The sequence below is a fragment of the Anoplopoma fimbria genome, chromosome 7 (genome assembly GCF_027596085.1).
Source record: "Anoplopoma fimbria isolate UVic2021 breed Golden Eagle Sablefish chromosome 7, Afim_UVic_2022, whole genome shotgun sequence".
Lineage (NCBI taxonomy): Eukaryota > Metazoa > Chordata > Actinopteri > Perciformes > Anoplopomatidae > Anoplopoma > Anoplopoma fimbria.
In genome coordinates, this window is record NC_072455.1 from 10886811 (window position 1) to 10904781 (window position 17971).

Consider the following 17971-nt stretch of genomic DNA (forward strand, 5'->3'; position numbering starts at 1 on the left):
TCTCCAAAGAGTAAAGCACTTTGGGGATGTAAAGTTGAAGCTAAACTCCAGTAGAAGTGAGAAAAGCCAGCGTGTCCTAGTTCCAAAGGTAAAAAGGTCAAACTCACAGGAGCAGAGCTGCATGAACACACAGCCGCAGAGACATTCTTCAGATGTATTTAGCTCCTCTTTGATCCGCTGACAGCTGTCATTCACTCTTAGCTCTGCTTCTGAATTATGCAGACTGTATGAAACTGTCTAAAAACACCGATATTCTGCAGAGAAATACTTCACATGCTATTTAGCGGTCTGGAGGCCAAAACCACAGAGGTGACATAAGTGATGTCTTTGCTGGTTCTGTGCTGGTGAGCCATGGGACATTTGGATTCTACAGACTACCTCTGCACACAGGAGAGCTAACAGCCCATTAGAAGCTAATCAAGCTGGGAAAAGCTATCGATCTCTCCGGGTGCGTCCATTAAGTCCACTGCACACGTGTATGAAGCCATACAGTGACACAGGCTAGATGATACGACAGGGTTGATATTTTAAAGCTGCGGGCTGCGAAGCAGGATTAGAATGGCTGAACCCTACACCAAACAAGACGGGCTGCAGAAGGAGACAGTTTTGCCTCATGGTGCCTTTAAAAAATTATTTTCTTTTCCTGACTATGTAAGCTTGTTTTAACCTTTTTTATATGTAAAGCAGTTTACTGTGATTCATCTATCCAGATAAAAACAAAGCCATTCAAGTGCTGTGGGATAAAGTTCTATTAAAAATGCCTGTAAATGAGTCTGACAGTGAAGACAAAATGTGAACAAAAAACACTAAAAAGCCAGCCAAACACAGCAAACACATTTTGTGATGATTAAATCATTCTAATCCAAAATAAATCTCTTGTTATTAACCATCTGCATTTAATTGCATTAAATATAAATATGATATAACCTGTAGATAAGGTACTGATTTCGCTTCTTCGATCTGTTTTTCAGCAGCTGACAAGAAACAAGTGGACTAGTTGGCCACTTACATTTTTTTAACTTCTGTTGAATTGATAAGTTGTAAGGTAGCTTGGGAAGGAACAGTTTGTCTTTTAGGAAAATGTGCTTATTCACTTTTATATTGCAAGATTGAGTTAAGATGATCAATGTCAGTATCACGTCTGTGTGTTAAGTACAGTGCTGGAATCGGGATGTGGCTAGCCTAGCTTAGCATAAAGACTCAAAGCAGGGGGAAACAGCTGGCCAGCACTGAAGTTCATATATACACTGACAGTACCTCTGATGATCACTAGATACTAGCTAAACAACTAGCATTAAACGTTTTCTAATTACTTTTGTGTTATTCAGTTTTTAACGGGAGCATGTTTTGCTAGCATTAAAAAACTAGCATAGTTTTAGTCAACTACAATGAGTCAGTGCTGTGGAAAACAATGCCAGGTTTAACTTCAAACTTCATTTGTTTTGCATATACACATATATCTTTACTAGCAGTACTCTTATACGAATGTCATCTTTGATATATATTTTTTTTATTAAATATAACAATGTAAATGCTGTCATCGTTGTGCGTCTTTTTCTTGATCAGGTCTGTGAGGACCAGAGGACTGCTTTGTTTTAATATGGTTCTAAGTGGTGTGCATTACATTATTATAATTATTTTCAAGAGTAAAGTTAAAGTTGGCTTTCTTTCATTATTTAAAGTAAAACAATATAATTATGTAAAGTCTTTCTTTCAGTCATAGTATTACAATTATAATGTAATGTAATTATGAGAAAATAAATGAAGTTCATTTAGCAGCTGAGATTATTTATTGTGGCGTGTCTGACAAATGTTTGCTGTGTTGCCGATGTTCAAAGTGATCATTTGAATACTACTTAACAGGCTGATTAGTTTGGGGCATATTTTCCTCTCGAGGTTTGAAGTTGTTTCGTGTTTTTTGATTTGCTTATGCATGCTAATAAGCTGATCACTAGAGATTTACTTTGGTTTATGTTTGTTGACATATGATAATATAATGGAATCTAGGTAATTACAGTTGGTTTCTCTGAGCTTCTAATACTGAACATAGCTGCATACTGCTGCTGGAAACAAGCTTTTACCTCTGATCACTGCTTGATCACATGTAGGCTTTATCAACCCCAGTACTGATTTGAACTTTGACCCCAAATAAAAACCTTAAGCTAATGCAAAATGAAGAAGGGCAGACCAGAAGTCTATATATTCTGCACACAGGTAAGACGATACAATCAAGAGAAGCTGAATTCAAGCTGGGAGAAAATATTGAGGGGAATGTTTTTATGTGTGAACAGAACATGGAGAGGAAATGATAGATTGTATTCCCACATACCACGTTGATGCCTCCAGAGTTTTCCAGGCTGCACATCCCCTCCAGTGGTGCCATCCCAATAGTGGTCCCCTTGAAAATCACACCGCTGTTGGAGCCACGCACACGCGCGCACACCACACACACACACACACACACACACACACACACACACACACACACACACACACACACACACACACACACACACACACACACACACACACACACTTACAGTAAGTCAGATGTGGGAGAGGTCGTGCGAAGAAGCCAAATTCACCATTTGGTCTCCTGGCAGTTCACTTGTCACTTAGCATCCCACAACAAAATCAAGCCCTGTGTGATGAATCAAAACAAAACAGGCCCTTTGGTATCAGCACATCTAATTATGGAGCAAGAGGGGCAAACAATTTGGTGTGTACGCCGGCAGTCAAACTGCGATGGTGTTCGGCCCAATTAAAGCCAGCTGAAGCGAGATCTTTTGCTTAATAAAGCCCTGTTTAAGTAATCATTTGTCAATTTATACACAACAAAACATGAAATTACCTAACCCAAAAGCTAGGAGTGTTTCTGTCACCCGACCAGCAGAGAGGCTCATCGGGGGACAGAAGGTGTTTGTGGGAGGATGCGGAGTTAATCAGCGTATTATTTAGCTGACGTACAGTGATGATTATGAACCTGTATACTATCCTGTGTGTTAACATTAGGAGGGCGGAAAGTCTGCAGGTTCTCACTCCAAACTAAAAAACTAAAGCAGCTTCTTTCACTGGCAGAATGTTAAGTCAGAGGTGGGTAGAGAAGCAGGAAAGCAAGTACTGTTAAGTTGTTGATAAAAGTAAAGTGGTGAACATACAACTTTATTTATGGTCAGTTTGTTATGAAACGTCACGTCATCGTCAACCAATCCCACATCTGCCACAGACCCACCAGGATATTGTGAATATTATTATTATACTAATATTAAAAATACACATACACGCAGAGACATGACATTATTTGCTTTTTGTCTTCAATACTATATTATGATTTGGCAAATAAATAATTGTATTAGATGTGCTTGGACCATATCTATTATGTGAACAAGTAAATCAAGTGTGTCAACATGTTACAATGTCCTTAAAATTGGATATTTCCAGAATAGATGTCCTAGCCACAGTTCAAATCCAGGCTTGGTACATTCTGCACTGTGGTCTGTTAATATCAGACTGCCATTGCTGTTTGAAAGCCATGCTCCAACAGGGGAAGAAGAAAAAAGCGAGACCTAGGATGTTTTGTCTCATCTGTACCTTGTGCCAAGATCAGAGTGGGGACTGACTGTGGTTTTATAAAAGAACACTACAGACCTGGAACCTGCAGACCACCTGCCTTTTGTGAAGCATGCATGAATGCATAAATTCATGAATAAATATAAGTAGCACAGTGGATGTATAAAAATGTGAAAGAGTAAAAGTAATGGGTTTTTCTTTCTCTAAAACCCAACTGAGTTAAAAGTATTCTGCATTAAAACTACTAGAACAAGAACATTAAAAACACTTAAAAAAAGGGATTTAAGGACGTATAACGGAGAAAATGTAACTTGTTGCTGCACCTCTGGTGTTAGCCTCAGATGGACGCTGTGTTTAATGTAATGTGGTCAATTAAGACACACAGATGTTAATTTTCTCAGCTAGGGCTGGCTCAGGGGGGGAGTTTTTCTTTTTCCAATGAGATGGTCCTGGGACAGAGGATGTTGTATGCTGTACAGATTGTAAAGACCTCTGAGGCAGACTCTTGATTTCAGGATGTACAAATAAATAAAAATGGATTTGTGCATTTCTGTCTCGCAGGTATCCATTAATCTTGATAACAAATGGATTATGTGCTTGCTGCGGTGGCCCTGCTTGACACCCAATACTACTATCGTTACTATTTGTCATATTTCTATAACTATTACTGCTATTAACATTCTGTTATATCCATCGCTGATGTCATTAGTAGTAGTAGTAGTAGTAGTCATAATCATATTTCTATTATTATTATTATTATTTATGCTATTACTGCTATAACTGTTGTCATTCTGTTATATCTTTTGCTACTATTATTATTGTTATTAGTCTTATCTGTATTATCATAGCTGTTGTGCTTTTCTCTCAGAACTCAACTCTAGTTGAATCCTGTTCCTGCAGTCCACGTTTTTCTAAAAGGAAATGGAACGGTGGCAGCTTTTGTGCCTGTATGCGTTTGGTTCAGGTGAAGGGAAGGGACTTTGCTGCTGTCATGTGCAGGAAAATTCCCTGTCTCTTATTTCTCTGTGTCTCTGTTTCTCAGTGGATCGATTACTTTGCCCACTCCCCCTCTCCACTGTAGCAAAGCAATGCAAACAAAACCTAGGAAGCTAGTTTCTGTCGTAAGTATCGGTATTAGATGGTCATAACTAGTTTTGGTCCTGTAAACTTTATAGCACTATAAAGTAATACAACACAGTGCCAGTAGCTAAATGTAGATACACACTGACAGGTACCTAGACTTTTTAACCTCTAGTGGTGCTGTTTAGCTTTTTTCTTTTTATATAAATGGGTGCCTGTTTTGTTTACATCTTGCAAGGGCACAAGGACACGTGATACACAGTCTCGCACACGGCTTCACATTATTCTGTTGATCTATAGGTGACGGTAACCATGAAATGAAATGCAGCAATGTGGCAAGAGAAGGTAATGAAGAAAACGGCTGGCTAGTAAACATGGATGTAAACAAATCGTGCTGAAAATCAGCTTTTCAAATGTTTTATGAGGAAATACGGTTCAACAGGTTTCCCAGACCTTAGACCTGGAATACCGGATTATTCTTTTTTTTTGCCACTTTGCAGCAGAGAATTAAGTTGTCAACACAGCATTGACCTTTTAAGTTGATAAAGCAAATGTGTTGGCAAAAGCGAAAATTATTTTTTCCTTTCAAACTGCAGGTGGTAAAGTGATCTTGGGCTTTAAACTTACAGTACATGTGTAACCACATTGTTTGTATCTAAGGGCCGGCTTCAGAGTACACGACAGATCTGTGGCTAAACGATCTGACAACGGACCTCCAGCCGCCGTGTTACTGATGTGGTGCTTTGCTACACGGCTGCTGTAGCTTGATATGATTGCGTGTGAGTGTGCAGGCGTCCATCACTCACGTCAGCAGCTGAGCGTTGTCGTGTTTCTTGCGGGACTTTAGCTTCTGTCTCCACTGGAGGAAGGACCAGAGGGTGGCGTTCGGCTCCTCCGTGACGATACACTGATCCCGGTCGGTCCAAACCTCCAGACCGATGAGAGGCACACGGATGTTCAGAGCCCTGTAGAACTGAACACACAATCAAACAACGTTCCTGCACACACACAATCTTGTCATGAGCTACAATAACAAAGTCCGGTCACATGAGGCAATTTCCCCCCAATCTCCCCTTGAGGGCTTTTGAAGGACACTATTGATTGAATCCTGATGAGGATTCATACACTATTTGTGTACACTTTTCAATCACTAATTATATATTTGGAACATCAACAAACCTCAGAGTTTATTAGTAATAGATGACATCAAGATATGTGCCGACTGTAAAACATATCTATTATCTTGTTAAATGGAGAACTGCAGTCTGCAGCAGGAGAACCGTCAGCCTTACCTTATCCACATAATTGGCAATTTCCATTATCCTCGCCTTGGTCTTTTCATAGTCCTTATTCTGCCGTTTAAACTGCAGGACAGGGAAGACGGGGGAGTATTAGTGGCATGGATGAGGTCAGCGGTCAGAAAAATAAATCAAATGTGAGAGACGATTTCTTTCTGAAGTTCCCTGCAGAGACTAATGACCCGTGAAAACATAACTATTACCCAACTGGTCCTGTTCTACCACTTCTACCCTGCTCCATCATCATAATTATAACAATTACAGGAGGAGAGGACCAGATTCCTTTTGGTCACCATGTGCTGTTACCATGGCATTAATGTAGAAGACAAAACCCTAACTGGGTTTTTATGAAGATGTAGCATCTCATCACTGCAGCTTAGTGTCTATTTAAAAGTCCTTCCACCTTTAGATTCCACCTAAATACACGTCGTTAGGCAGACAAATCCTTCCGCCCCGTCTCCACATGCTTCCGCCTCGCTGTGACTATCATCGACTCAGAGCTCTCGGTATGAAAGAGCTCCATTAGCTGGAATGAGATAATTGTTTAAGATGTGTACCCTGTTTCCGTCCTGGTGCGTCATTTGATGGCTGACTGACGTCAGGGGACAAACTTATGCAAATTAACGCAGAAATATTCCACTGGGGAGTTGAATGGCGTTATTTGAGAGGTACTGTCAGCTTACCAGTGTGCTGTCAGCCACTATGTACAGCTCCATGTACTTAGTTGTGCCCCAGGCGTTCCTTTTAACCTGACAGTAAAAACAAAGGCAGGAGGGAAATGGTTATGCACAAGACATCAGTGGGATTGGTCTGGTGGATTATACAAAACACTATACTGCTGCATACTTTGAACTTTTTCAAATTAATATAACTGTTTTAGGATTGTCTCTGAGGGCATGTATCATTTTCCCCATTAATAATGATTATATTAATAAACAATGAATCTGCACGTCCATAAAGGTTAGACAATACTTTTGTATCTATAACAATCAACTTATTTTTACCCTTAGATATAATTTTATTCAATTTAATTTAATAATTGTAATTATTAAATCATTATAATTATAAAATTACATTAATTTTTACAATCAACACTTGACATAGAACGTTATAAAGTGCTTCAAATCTTGCTACTAAACAGTCTGAGAGCGGTACATAGAGGGAAAAGCCTAGCAGCCTCCCGGCCATCACTGCTGTTGTGTTTACAAAACTTTACTTCCTTATATGCCTCCATCATTAAGTTTCCATCCTCCTAATACTTGATTACAGCAATAAGGGAAAAGCTCTGCTGTAATTAGATCCCATTGATTCACGTGGAGACTGGACTCAACACCAATAGTGCGGATTGGCGAGGAATCAGTGGCACATATTTACACTAACAGTTCCACACATTGCATTGTTTGTCTGGGGTCTGCTGGTGGCTGGCATCTCTGCATAACAACCCAAGATTAATGGGTGGCAGTGGAGGGAATTGGGAGAGCCGAGGGGTCTGGAGCAGGAGGGAGGAAGATAGAGGACTAAGGGGAAAAGGATGATGCCCTGGTGGAGGGCTGAGAGGGCTGAAGCATATGAGGTAGGGAGAAAGATGGTGATGATTAACAGTTTAAAGTGATTGAGAATGTAAACTGCAAAATGATAAATAAGGGAAGAAATATGAGAAGAAAAAACAAAATGACTCCCAGCAGTGGAGACAGATGAAGGCAGAAGGGCCCACTGAGGAGCCCTTTTATTATTTAGGACTGCAGTTGCGCAAATTAGACTTTTGTTAAGTTCTTCTTGTCTATAAAAGCACAGGAAATTGACTCGTAGCCATGGCCTAAACAGACCTGAAAAGCTGAGTCAAAGCCATAATTCCCTCCATTTCCAGGTCGAGCAAGAGCAATTTTGTGCCCTGAAATGGCACCGAGACCTATTCAATATTGTGTTTGCATATGACAAAGACCATTAAATCTGCAGAGCCAAATGTTCTCATGTGCTTCGGGATTTTTGTATAATAAACCAAACCAAACATCGTGACTCCATCACATAAGAGGTGTTGAATGAATCATGACCGTTTTTGTGCCTTTTCAATGAAATTCAGTTTCTTTACATACAACACAAAACCTGAACGGCCCCACTCAAAGGTTATGATGACTGGTGAAGATCCAAGACACACTGAGCACTGGGCTGTTTGGAATAGTTGAACCAATGAGCTGACTAGGAAAAAACAATTAAAAGAACACTTCACCAAAGAATAGAGAATTTTCAGATTATCCTTCCTTGTAGGAATTTGTTGTGAGCATGTGAGCAAAACAAATTCCTTCCCAGGAAATGCATTGTTTGGCAAAAGTTGAGCAAAAATTGTTATGTTTGGATTTCCATAAACCCACAAATGGTTACAAGACACTTGGATAATGCTGCAGAGGAATTTGAGGAAGTCTTATCAAAAACCAGTTTTGCTGTTTTTTGTTTATTCTCTGTTGAAGTCTGTTCATTCAATTTAATTCAATTCAGTTTATTTTGTATAGCCCAAAATCACAAATTTGCCTCAGAGGGCTTTACAATCTGTACACATGTGACATCCTCTGTCCTGGAACCCTCACATTGGCACAGGAAAAACTCCCCTAAAAAAACCTTTAACAGGGAAAAAAGGAAGAAACCTATGGGAGAGCGACAGAGGAGGGATCCTTCTCCCAGGATGGACAGAATGCAATAGATGTCATGTGTACAGAATGAACAGCATAACAGAGATACAACACATTCAATCCATATGACATAAATTATTCATATAATCACAGTAGTAGTTCAGCAGTTCCACTGATCAGTTCCACTGATATGCTTTCTTTTTTCAAGCTGTCAGATGTATCTGACCATGGCACTGAGCTTGATAAGTTCTGTTTCAGTCAGCCGACTCACATGGAACTGTGCTATTGACAAGTGAATATGTGTCTGGGAGCGCTTTGGGACGAGTCTCTGAACTCGTGGTTCATTGCCAAGAACTCCCTTCTTCAAACGATGACTAATATTTCCACTTCACAGGAAAATGGAATGAGAGCATAAAGGATGTTGTTGTGGAGGCCATCTTATTGCAAAGGGTGGGTTGGATTTGTGTCTCTGATGGAGGACGCCCTGTAAATGTAGCAGTGATTTGAGGTGTCTACTTGAACTGGTCCAAGTAAAGTTCTGGAGTTGTGTTATTTGATTGGTTTAAAGGAACAGTGTGTGAGATTTAGTTGCATCTAGTGATGATGTTGCAGATTTAAAGCAACAATTTACCCCTCTGTTCAAATAAAAAAAATACAAATATAAATCAATATATAAATCTAAAAATACACCAAAATATTAAAAAGTACTCACCACTCATGTCTATTAATAATTTATTATTATTAAGGGGGCCTGTTTAAAACTGAGTTAAGGCAGCAATCCCTACCCTTAGCCAATGCAAAAATGCAAACGGCCCTTGCTAGAGCCAGTTTGTCCCACTGGGCTGCTGTAGAAATGGTGGTTCAACGTGGTGGACTCCATACATATTGCATATCTGCCAATGATTACCCCTAAATGATGCACACTGTTCCTTTAAAGCCAGGCTGTAATTAGTTTTTTATTTATTTCCTCAAAAGTTACACAATCTTCTCTAAAAAAATTTAAGTTGAATTCACTAGCCACAAAATGTGTTCTTGTTTAATTCAACGCTCAGGGGTTTTACAGCTACTGCCTCACTTGGTCTGGTATAACTTGCAGCTTGTGGTCGCTAAATTTAACAAACATTAGACAGATACTGCTGTGTTTAAGCTTAAACCATTATCCTCTAATTGCTTACTTACTGGCCCTAAGTAAGTTTCTATTTTCAAAATATATTTTTTACAACAAAAAAAGAAGGTATTCAAAATTTAATGACAGAATAGGATAAAGCTAAAAGAAAGAAAACGTTAGAGATGCCTTGAATATCCTAAAATTACTAAAAGAAGGAGTTGTGGATTGTGGATTGTTTGCTGCAGAGTAGTTGTTTTTGACAGTGAATCCAATTTGTCCTTCACCTGCATGGCACATTAGTTTATCACTTAACTTGTGAGATTTTTAGATGGAAATTTGAACAGAAGTTTGTAGCGATTTAAGCTCTCTTTGTGTCTCTTTGTGACATCATCATATGGTGACATAAAGCGATCAGCACCAATCAAAACGGGAACACACAGAAGGCTGTTACCAGAGCGGATGCCTTTACATCAGGTGTCTGATGTGACAATACTCTGATTGAAACATCATTATCAAACTAACCCTGGTTCACTGAGAAGGTTGCCTGGAGTGAATGTATGGATTTCCATTGCATCGAAATTACATCGAAACCCTTGAGAAAAAGTTGTTACAAGGCTATAAGACACATTTTATTTTTGTTGTGGTATTTCAGTAGTAATCCTTTTTTCAGTTGTTTTTGGGACAGACCAATATTTTGGGAAATCCATGTGTTTGGCTTTGGATGCACAGAATTTAAATTGTTATTGATCTTCTCGTTTGTGTTCGGGCAAGACAGCAAACACATGAATTTCCCTTTTTGTTGACTTTTCCTTTAAAGTGAGCGTTGAGGGGAAAATTATAGTATTGTCACACTCCAGTACTTATCTTTGTATCAGGAAAACAACCAATAATTGTGGTGGAAATGTGGAGACTCACCCTTGAATGAAATTGTCTGAGCAGGTTGGAGATGTGGCTGGACTGTGTGGTATGATGGCCTTGTCCACAGTGTCCACCTTTAATTGGCAAGTCCTCTGCACTCCACAGTGAATGATGTGGAGGATCAACACCACTGATTGGCTCCAGGTAGAAGGTGTCACTGGAATTCAAGGATATCAGGCCCCTGTGTAAGGAAAAAAAGACGGGAAGGAGAAAGGTAATTAGGGCTGGGTATGGTTAAAATGTGTGATGATGCCAGTACAAATACCAATTCTGGCTAGCTGATACAGTGCTTATACAGTGTTTATGGCTGATATCCCCCCCCCCAGGTTAAAACTGTCAGCACTGTTGCTGTTGTTACGGCTGTTTGCTCTTTTAGCACCATTAGCTGCTCTGTACAGAGCAACGTGCTTGCAGGCAATCCCAGCTGGTTGTAGCTGCTTGAGTACTGGGCCAATCATGCGTTGCATTTAATAGAAGACCGCCTGCAGTGATTGGCTGAAAGCAATCTTTTATCAAAGACTGCGCGGAAGTGCAGTATTTACTTTAAACACAGAAATGTCCTTTTCAGGAACAACTGTTTTCTAGGTAAACTTGCATGTATTATTTTGATCAACCAGCAGGTATAATAAATCCTAGCATGGTATCAAACGATTAAGCTACATATTATATCAAACATATTATATCATTATTGTATATCAATTGAAAACATTTGTAGCCTACAATCGCATCCGAAAGATCTATAAGAGCAGCAGTGAAACAACTGTCCTCTGTTCCCCCATTACACTGACATAATGCCACCTGTTCTGTATTTGTTTGGTTACCCGCTGTAGCTTTTCTCTCCCCCTTCAGGCACTTTCAAATTGCTTCAAATGTGTTTTTCTTCTCAAAGGCTACAACAGAGTGTGGACACATTGCAGGGTGCAGCAGTGAATTTTTGGCTAACTACCACTGCATGACTCAGGGAAGATTGCAACTCATCATTTTTCCGCCGGACTCCCGCACTAAACCCCTCCATGGACTGTGGAGCGTGGATTGTGTGCTGTGCTCTCTAGTGTTGCATAGAGCAGGGTAGGTTTCTGAGACAAATACATGTGGTTAACATTGTCTTACAATGTGTTAAAATGTCTTGCAGAAAATGATTACACTGTTAAAGCTGTTTGCTATAATTTCATATTTATCATTTTGTCCTTTTCCTGAACTCAAAGAACCAGTTCATGTTTATGTCAGTGGTATTGGAAAGCAATAACCTGCCTTGTTTCCATGGATGTACAGACAACACATGGTTCACATGCAGAGATTGGTCAGATCTGTGGAGGTGTTAAAACTACTTTAACTTTTTGTGTGGGAAGACTGTTCAAAACTGTGTGCCATTGTCGTCACCTGTACGATTCATTACGTCTTACATATTGTTGAATGCACCTTTGAATGTAAACATATGGAAGAGGTGTAAACACTTTTGCCTCTGCTTTGTAAAAACTAGTTCAACTCAAGCATGCTCAGGCTTTTTCCCTAGTAAGCAAGGCTACCTCAACTGTCTCCATCTGTATGATCCATCATATCCATCAGTCCCCTGAGAGTATTCCGCTTTGTCCATCACACCATGTTTGTTGACAAGTCTGCCAGCTCCACCTACCCAATTTACATACTGAGATCGAAATCAGGACAACCGCCCCTTGTATGACAAAAGGCATTCAACACGTGGAAAATATCTGTATAGATGACAGTGTAGTTCTAGTCATCTAAATAATATTGATAGTGCAACATGAAAAAAGATAATATTAAAATAATTAATTAATTTTTCACTCCTGATGGGGGTTTTTTTGTTATTAATTTTTTTTTTTGCCCTCAAGGTAGCATTCACACAAAATCAGGCATTGCAGCAAAAACACCATTTCTCCCATCCATTTGAATGTAGGTAGGGCGTTTGGACTGAAACCAAATCAACTTTGGAGAAACGCAACCTGATGTCACTCTGCTGTGGCCAATCAACGATCAAATAGGTCAATCAGAGGTGTGTCCCTCAAATGGGCGGATTAACCCTTCGCTAAACCTAAAGATATGTTTTTAATTTACAACGTTAACTTTCACAGTGTTGTGGGTGCAGTTTGGGCTGTCTGATAACACCCATTCTATCAGCTGATAACAGAAAAGCCATGATGATGAAAAAAAGCCTGAAGACTTGCTTTAATAAACAACACAGAGAAGTAAAAAGGCAATTTCAAGCAAAGAAAAATCCCATTCTGCAACAAAGACTGTCTGGGTGAGCATCTAAAACTATGTATGTGTGTGTGACTGAGAGAATCCATCTCTTCTCATCCTTCAGAGTGTCTCAATACCACATTGTGTCTAACCTCTGACAGATGACTCTCACTTCTGACCCATAATCCTCTTCTAAACACCTAAAGGAAAATCTACTCACTGAAAATAACTATCCTGACATTTGAAGTTCAACTTAAACCCTACAAAAACTCCAGCAGAGCATCTAGAGGGTAAAAGTCCCCTGACCTTTGACCTCTTAAGGGGAGAAAGCAATACTCTGAGTTTTATCTTTCATTGAACTTAAAAGAAAAACAACACATATCACAACATCCACAGTAACTTTCAAAGCACTCAAATACACTTTATTTGTCCATTTGTGTGCATGGTATGAAAAAAGATTTAAAGGGTAACTTCAGTACTTTTCAACCTGTACCCTATTTCCCATGTTTTTGTGTCAAAGTGAATAATGGGGACAACAATTTTTGAAATTGCTCCAGTATTGAGCGGGAGCACTGCAGCCACAAAAAGGAGGTGCAACGTAATTGCTTGGGGCAATTCCTCATTGTCAATGTATGCCCACTACAATTGCTTGTTTTTGCCACTGACAGGCTCAGATTGATATTTTAAGTGTCTGATATATAGAAATAGAACAGCAGCAGAACGGACATTAAACAGTTTTCTGTTGTCATTTGACCAGTACAAAAGAAAATGGCAATTGTTGGTAGTTGTGACAATACACGTCAGTGGGACCGTAAAGTGTTGTCTTAGCACGCCAGGATGAGAGCTAGCTGGCTAGGTAGCTTGTCATTCTGTGGAGCGGGAAGGATAGGTAGACCCAGCGATGCTGCTGCCCATCAGCCCATTGTTCGGCTCATTTTCTGTCACCAGTGTAGAATTTAGGCATGGCGGAAATTCTACACTGGAGCTAGCTAACTAGACAGCTGCCCGCTATTTGGCTAGTGGGCTTATTAATTCAACCATACTTAAATGCTACACTGTAGTGAACAGTGCTTTCAATAACAAAAACAATGTGCTGCTCTTTTTATTGATTTGATAAAGTCTTTTAAATCAGTTGACCACTCTTTTAAGGTCGCAGTGTGTTAAGAAAGGTTATATCCAGTACTTTTTTTCTTCCCATTAAAAAGGAAGCTCCCAAGGCTTCTGTCCTTGGACCAATATTAACTCCCCATTGTATTTTAAGCCTCCTCCAATGAATCGCCATCCTATCGTGGTGGAGGGGTTTGTGTGCACCAGTGATCCTGAGAGCTGTGTTGTCGGGGGCAATATCTCCTGGTAGGGTCTCCCAAGGCAAAGTGGTCTCAGGGGAGGGGTCTGACTAAGAGCGATTCACAGACCCCAAATGAAACGGACAATACTGAGTTGTGGCACCTCGCCCGGAAAAGGGAAACCGGGGCACCCTCTAATCTACATTGAGCCACCGCCCTGTAGGCCCACCACCTGCAGGGATAGGCATTGGGGTCAGGTGCAATGTGAGCCGGGCGGCAGGCAGGGGCTGGAACCTGGGCGTGCTGACCCCTGGCATCGCAGACTAGCTCTAGGGACGTGGAATGTCACCTCATTGGCGGGGAAGGAACCCGAGTTGGTGCGGGAGGAGGAGCGGTACCAACTAGATATAGTTAGGCTCACCTCCACGCATTGCACTGGTTCTGGAACCAAACTCCTGGAGAGAGGCTGGACTCTATCCTTTTCCGGAGTTGCCCAGGGTGAGAGGTGCCGGGCGGGTGTGGCTGAGCGACTGCGAATCGCGAGGGGGATCATTTGTGAGGGGGATCGTTTGTGCCTATGCACCGAACGGCAGTTCGGAGTACGCAGCCTTCTTGGAGTCCTTGGGAGGCGTTATGGAAAGGGTGCCAACTGGGGACTCCATAGTTCTTCTGGGAGACTTCAACGCTTATGTGGGTAACGATGGAGAAACCTGGAGGGGCGTGATTGGGAGGAACGGCGGAAGTGGTGCTTTGTTGTTGGACTTCTGTGCTAGTCATGGACTGTCCATAACAAACACCATATTTGAGCATAGGGAAGTTCATAAGTGTACTTAGTACCAGAACAGAGGAGGCTGGGGACATGGAATCCGAGTGGGCCATGTTCAGATCCTCCATTGTGGAAGCTGCTGCTAGGAGTTGTGGCTGGAAGGCGACTGGTGCCTGTCGTGGCGGCAATCTGAGAACCCGCTGGTGGACACCAGCGGTGAAGGAGGCTGTCAAGCTGAAGAAGGAGGCCTTTCGGGCTTGGCTGGCCCAGGGGTCTCCTGAATCAGCAGGCAGGTACCGGTTGGTCAGAAGGGCTGCAGCTACGACTCAGAAAGGGGAAGCAGGGATTGTCTCAGGCTGTGCTCAGCAGGGGGGGGAGAACTGCAGACCCGGACTGGGGATATTGTCGAGCGGTGGAAAGAACACTTTGAGGAACTCCTGAAACCGACCAACACGTCCTCTGTGGAACAGGCAGAGTCTGAAGACTCAGGGGAAGACTCGTCCATATGCCTGGCAGAGGTCGTTGAGGTAGTTAAAAAGCCTTCAGCGGCAAGGTGCCAGGAGTGGATGAGATTTGACCGGAGATGCTAAAGGCTCTGGACATGTCTGGGCTGTCTTGGCTGACACGTCTCTTCAGTGTCACATGGAAGTCGGGTACAGTGCCTGTGGAGCGGCAGACCGGGGTGGTGGTTCCCATTTTCAAAAAGGGGGACCGGAGAGTGTGCTCCAATTATAGGGGTATCACAATGCTCAGCCTCCCGGGAAAGTCTACTCTAGGGTGCTGGAAAGGACCAGCTCTTTACCCTTGCAGGTCTGTTGGAGGGGGCATGGGAGTTTGCTCATCCAGTCTACATGTGTTTTGTGGACTTGGAGAAGGCCTTCGACCGTGTCCCACAGGGAGTCCTGTGGGGGGTACTGCGGGAATATGGGGTACCTGGTTCGTTGCTACGAGCCATTCGGTCCTTGTATGACCAAAGTGAGAGCTGTGTCCGCATACTCGGCACAAAGTCAAGTTTGTTCCCAGTGCGTGTTGGCGGGGGGGCGTTTCCGGTTTGGAGACCAGAATCGCATCCCTGCTTTTTGCAGATGATGTCAATCTTACGTCTGATGGCTCCTTCAGAATGTGATGTGCACCGGTTCAGCATGCATCGCACTGGGGCGGTTCACAGCCGAGTGCAAAGCGGTCGGGATGAGAGTCAGTACCTCCAAGTCTGAGGCCATGGTTCTCTTACGGAAAACGGTGGACTGCACCCTCTGGGTTGGGAGTGAGTCACTGCCCCAAGCGAGGGAGTTCAAGTATCTCGGGATCTTATTCACGAGTGAGGGTAAAATGGAACGGGAGATGGACAGGCGGTTCGGTGCAGCGTCAGCAGTGATGCGGGCGTTGTACCGGACCGTTGTGGTGAAGAAGGAGCTGAGATCACGGATACAAGCGGCCGAAATGAGCTTCCTTCGTAGGGTGGCTGGGCTCAGCCTTAGAGATAGGGTGAGGAGCTCAGACATCCGGAGGGAGCTCGGAAGAGCCGCTGCTATACTCCGAGCTCTGTAATTAATAGCAAAAATAGAAGCTGACTGAGAAATAACTAAATTTATAAATAGAATAAATTTAACATAACAAAAGACAGACAACCTTTAATTCTAAACAGAAAGTTTAGGTTTTTTTTAACAAGATGTTGAGTATGAATCTTAAATGACAGTCGGCTGCCAAGCCAGATTCCTAAGTAATTGTATGCGACTCAGCAATAGTGATAAGAGCACCAAAGTCTTAATGGTAGGATAGTCAGAGACACTGGTGGATGTGAAGAATAACATGAAAAACAAGCTTATTATCACGGATCAGAGAGATACTTTAAAAATGTAATCTAATGCAATTACAAATGTTGTAAAAATGTAATTAGTAGCCAAATCAAAGTATTGCATTATAAAAGTAATGTTATCCGATTACTTCCCGTTACTTTTGGATAACATTAATAACTTATATGCAAAGAAAATTATTTGAAAAGAAAAGCAGCTCTTTCGCTGTGGTTCGATATGCATTAGAAGTTTGTATGAAAAATATTTTACCTTTTCTGTGAATTTCCATCAGAATGTCGCAGCTGAGCTTGGAACCATGCTTTTTGAGAAAATAACGTTTTTTTTTTCTTAATGTGTCCAAGGCTGTTTATCAATTTATCCTAAAACCATGTAATTCATCCTGAGTCTATACAAAACACCTCGTTACGGCATGAAAGTTGCCAGCGGGGGAAATGAGCTGGGAACCGCGGGGCAGGAGAGAAAGCGAAAACACTCAGAACTACTGGAGGACTGCAGATAAGGAATGCTGAAATCTAAACCAAAAGTTCTGATCCAGAACTTTGTTATCCTGGCAGCGGGGGCCCCCAGTGACTGGCAAGTTTTGCAATCTAGAGATTTTTTCTTTTGCAAAATCATCATTTCCCTGCGAGTTCTGCAGGGTCGTGCAGTAGTTTGGCCATTTAAAAGTAAAGCCTCAAATCCACGGAGCAAATAAGCAGATAGTATACGGCACTGCAGCAGAAGCACAATAAATAGTCTCATCAAGGAAATTATTTCATTATTTTATCCTCATGAACACATTCTATGCTTACACCAGGAACAAAATCACAAAACATTGTCATTTTCACAACTCCTCGTTAAAATCCAGGACGGTGTTTGTGCTGTAATCATGATCTCATAATGAGCACGATGGGGACTGACGGCGGAGTTACGCTGTTGTTTTGTGAAAGATGTCGTTGATTCATAGTTTATGATAGCACTGTTGCCAAGCAGAGGACATTTTCAAAGATGTTGGAGCATTAAAAAAGTGATAGATTCCGGAAGAACACATCACTCGTTTCCCTGCCTAATCACCCCAAAAGCTCCTTCATCGTTCTGCTGATTCTACTTGTTTCCTTGCACATCTTTTTGACATTATCATGTCATGCTATTATTCTGCTTTCAAAAGTAGCATTTACATTTAGCACTTCAAAATGACACTGTATTGAGTCTAAGAAAAACACACATAGAAGGAGAGAAGAAACTGAATAGTTTAATTTCTCTTCAGAGCAAGCTGAGTGAAGGGAAACTGTTCAGTGTGAGATAAACTTTAAAGATAGATTTAAAGCT

The 17971-nt window shown here is 41.5% G+C and overlaps 1 protein-coding gene across 1 annotated transcript in view; it reads right to left on the minus strand.

Moving 5' to 3' along the window:
- The window catches only part of adam19a (ADAM metallopeptidase domain 19a), a 161000-nt gene that overhangs the window by 31490 nt on the left and 111539 nt on the right, over positions 1 to 17971 (minus strand). The window contains exons 6-10 of the mRNA XM_054601327.1: positions 10596 to 10779; positions 6632 to 6697; positions 5943 to 6014; positions 5457 to 5623; positions 2330 to 2414 (exon numbers count right to left, since the gene is read on the minus strand). Of these exons, the coding sequence (XP_054457302.1) occupies positions 2330 to 2414; positions 5457 to 5623; positions 5943 to 6014; positions 6632 to 6697; positions 10596 to 10779 (574 nt within the window). The remainder of the gene's footprint in view (positions 1 to 2329; positions 2415 to 5456; positions 5624 to 5942; positions 6015 to 6631; positions 6698 to 10595; positions 10780 to 17971) is intronic.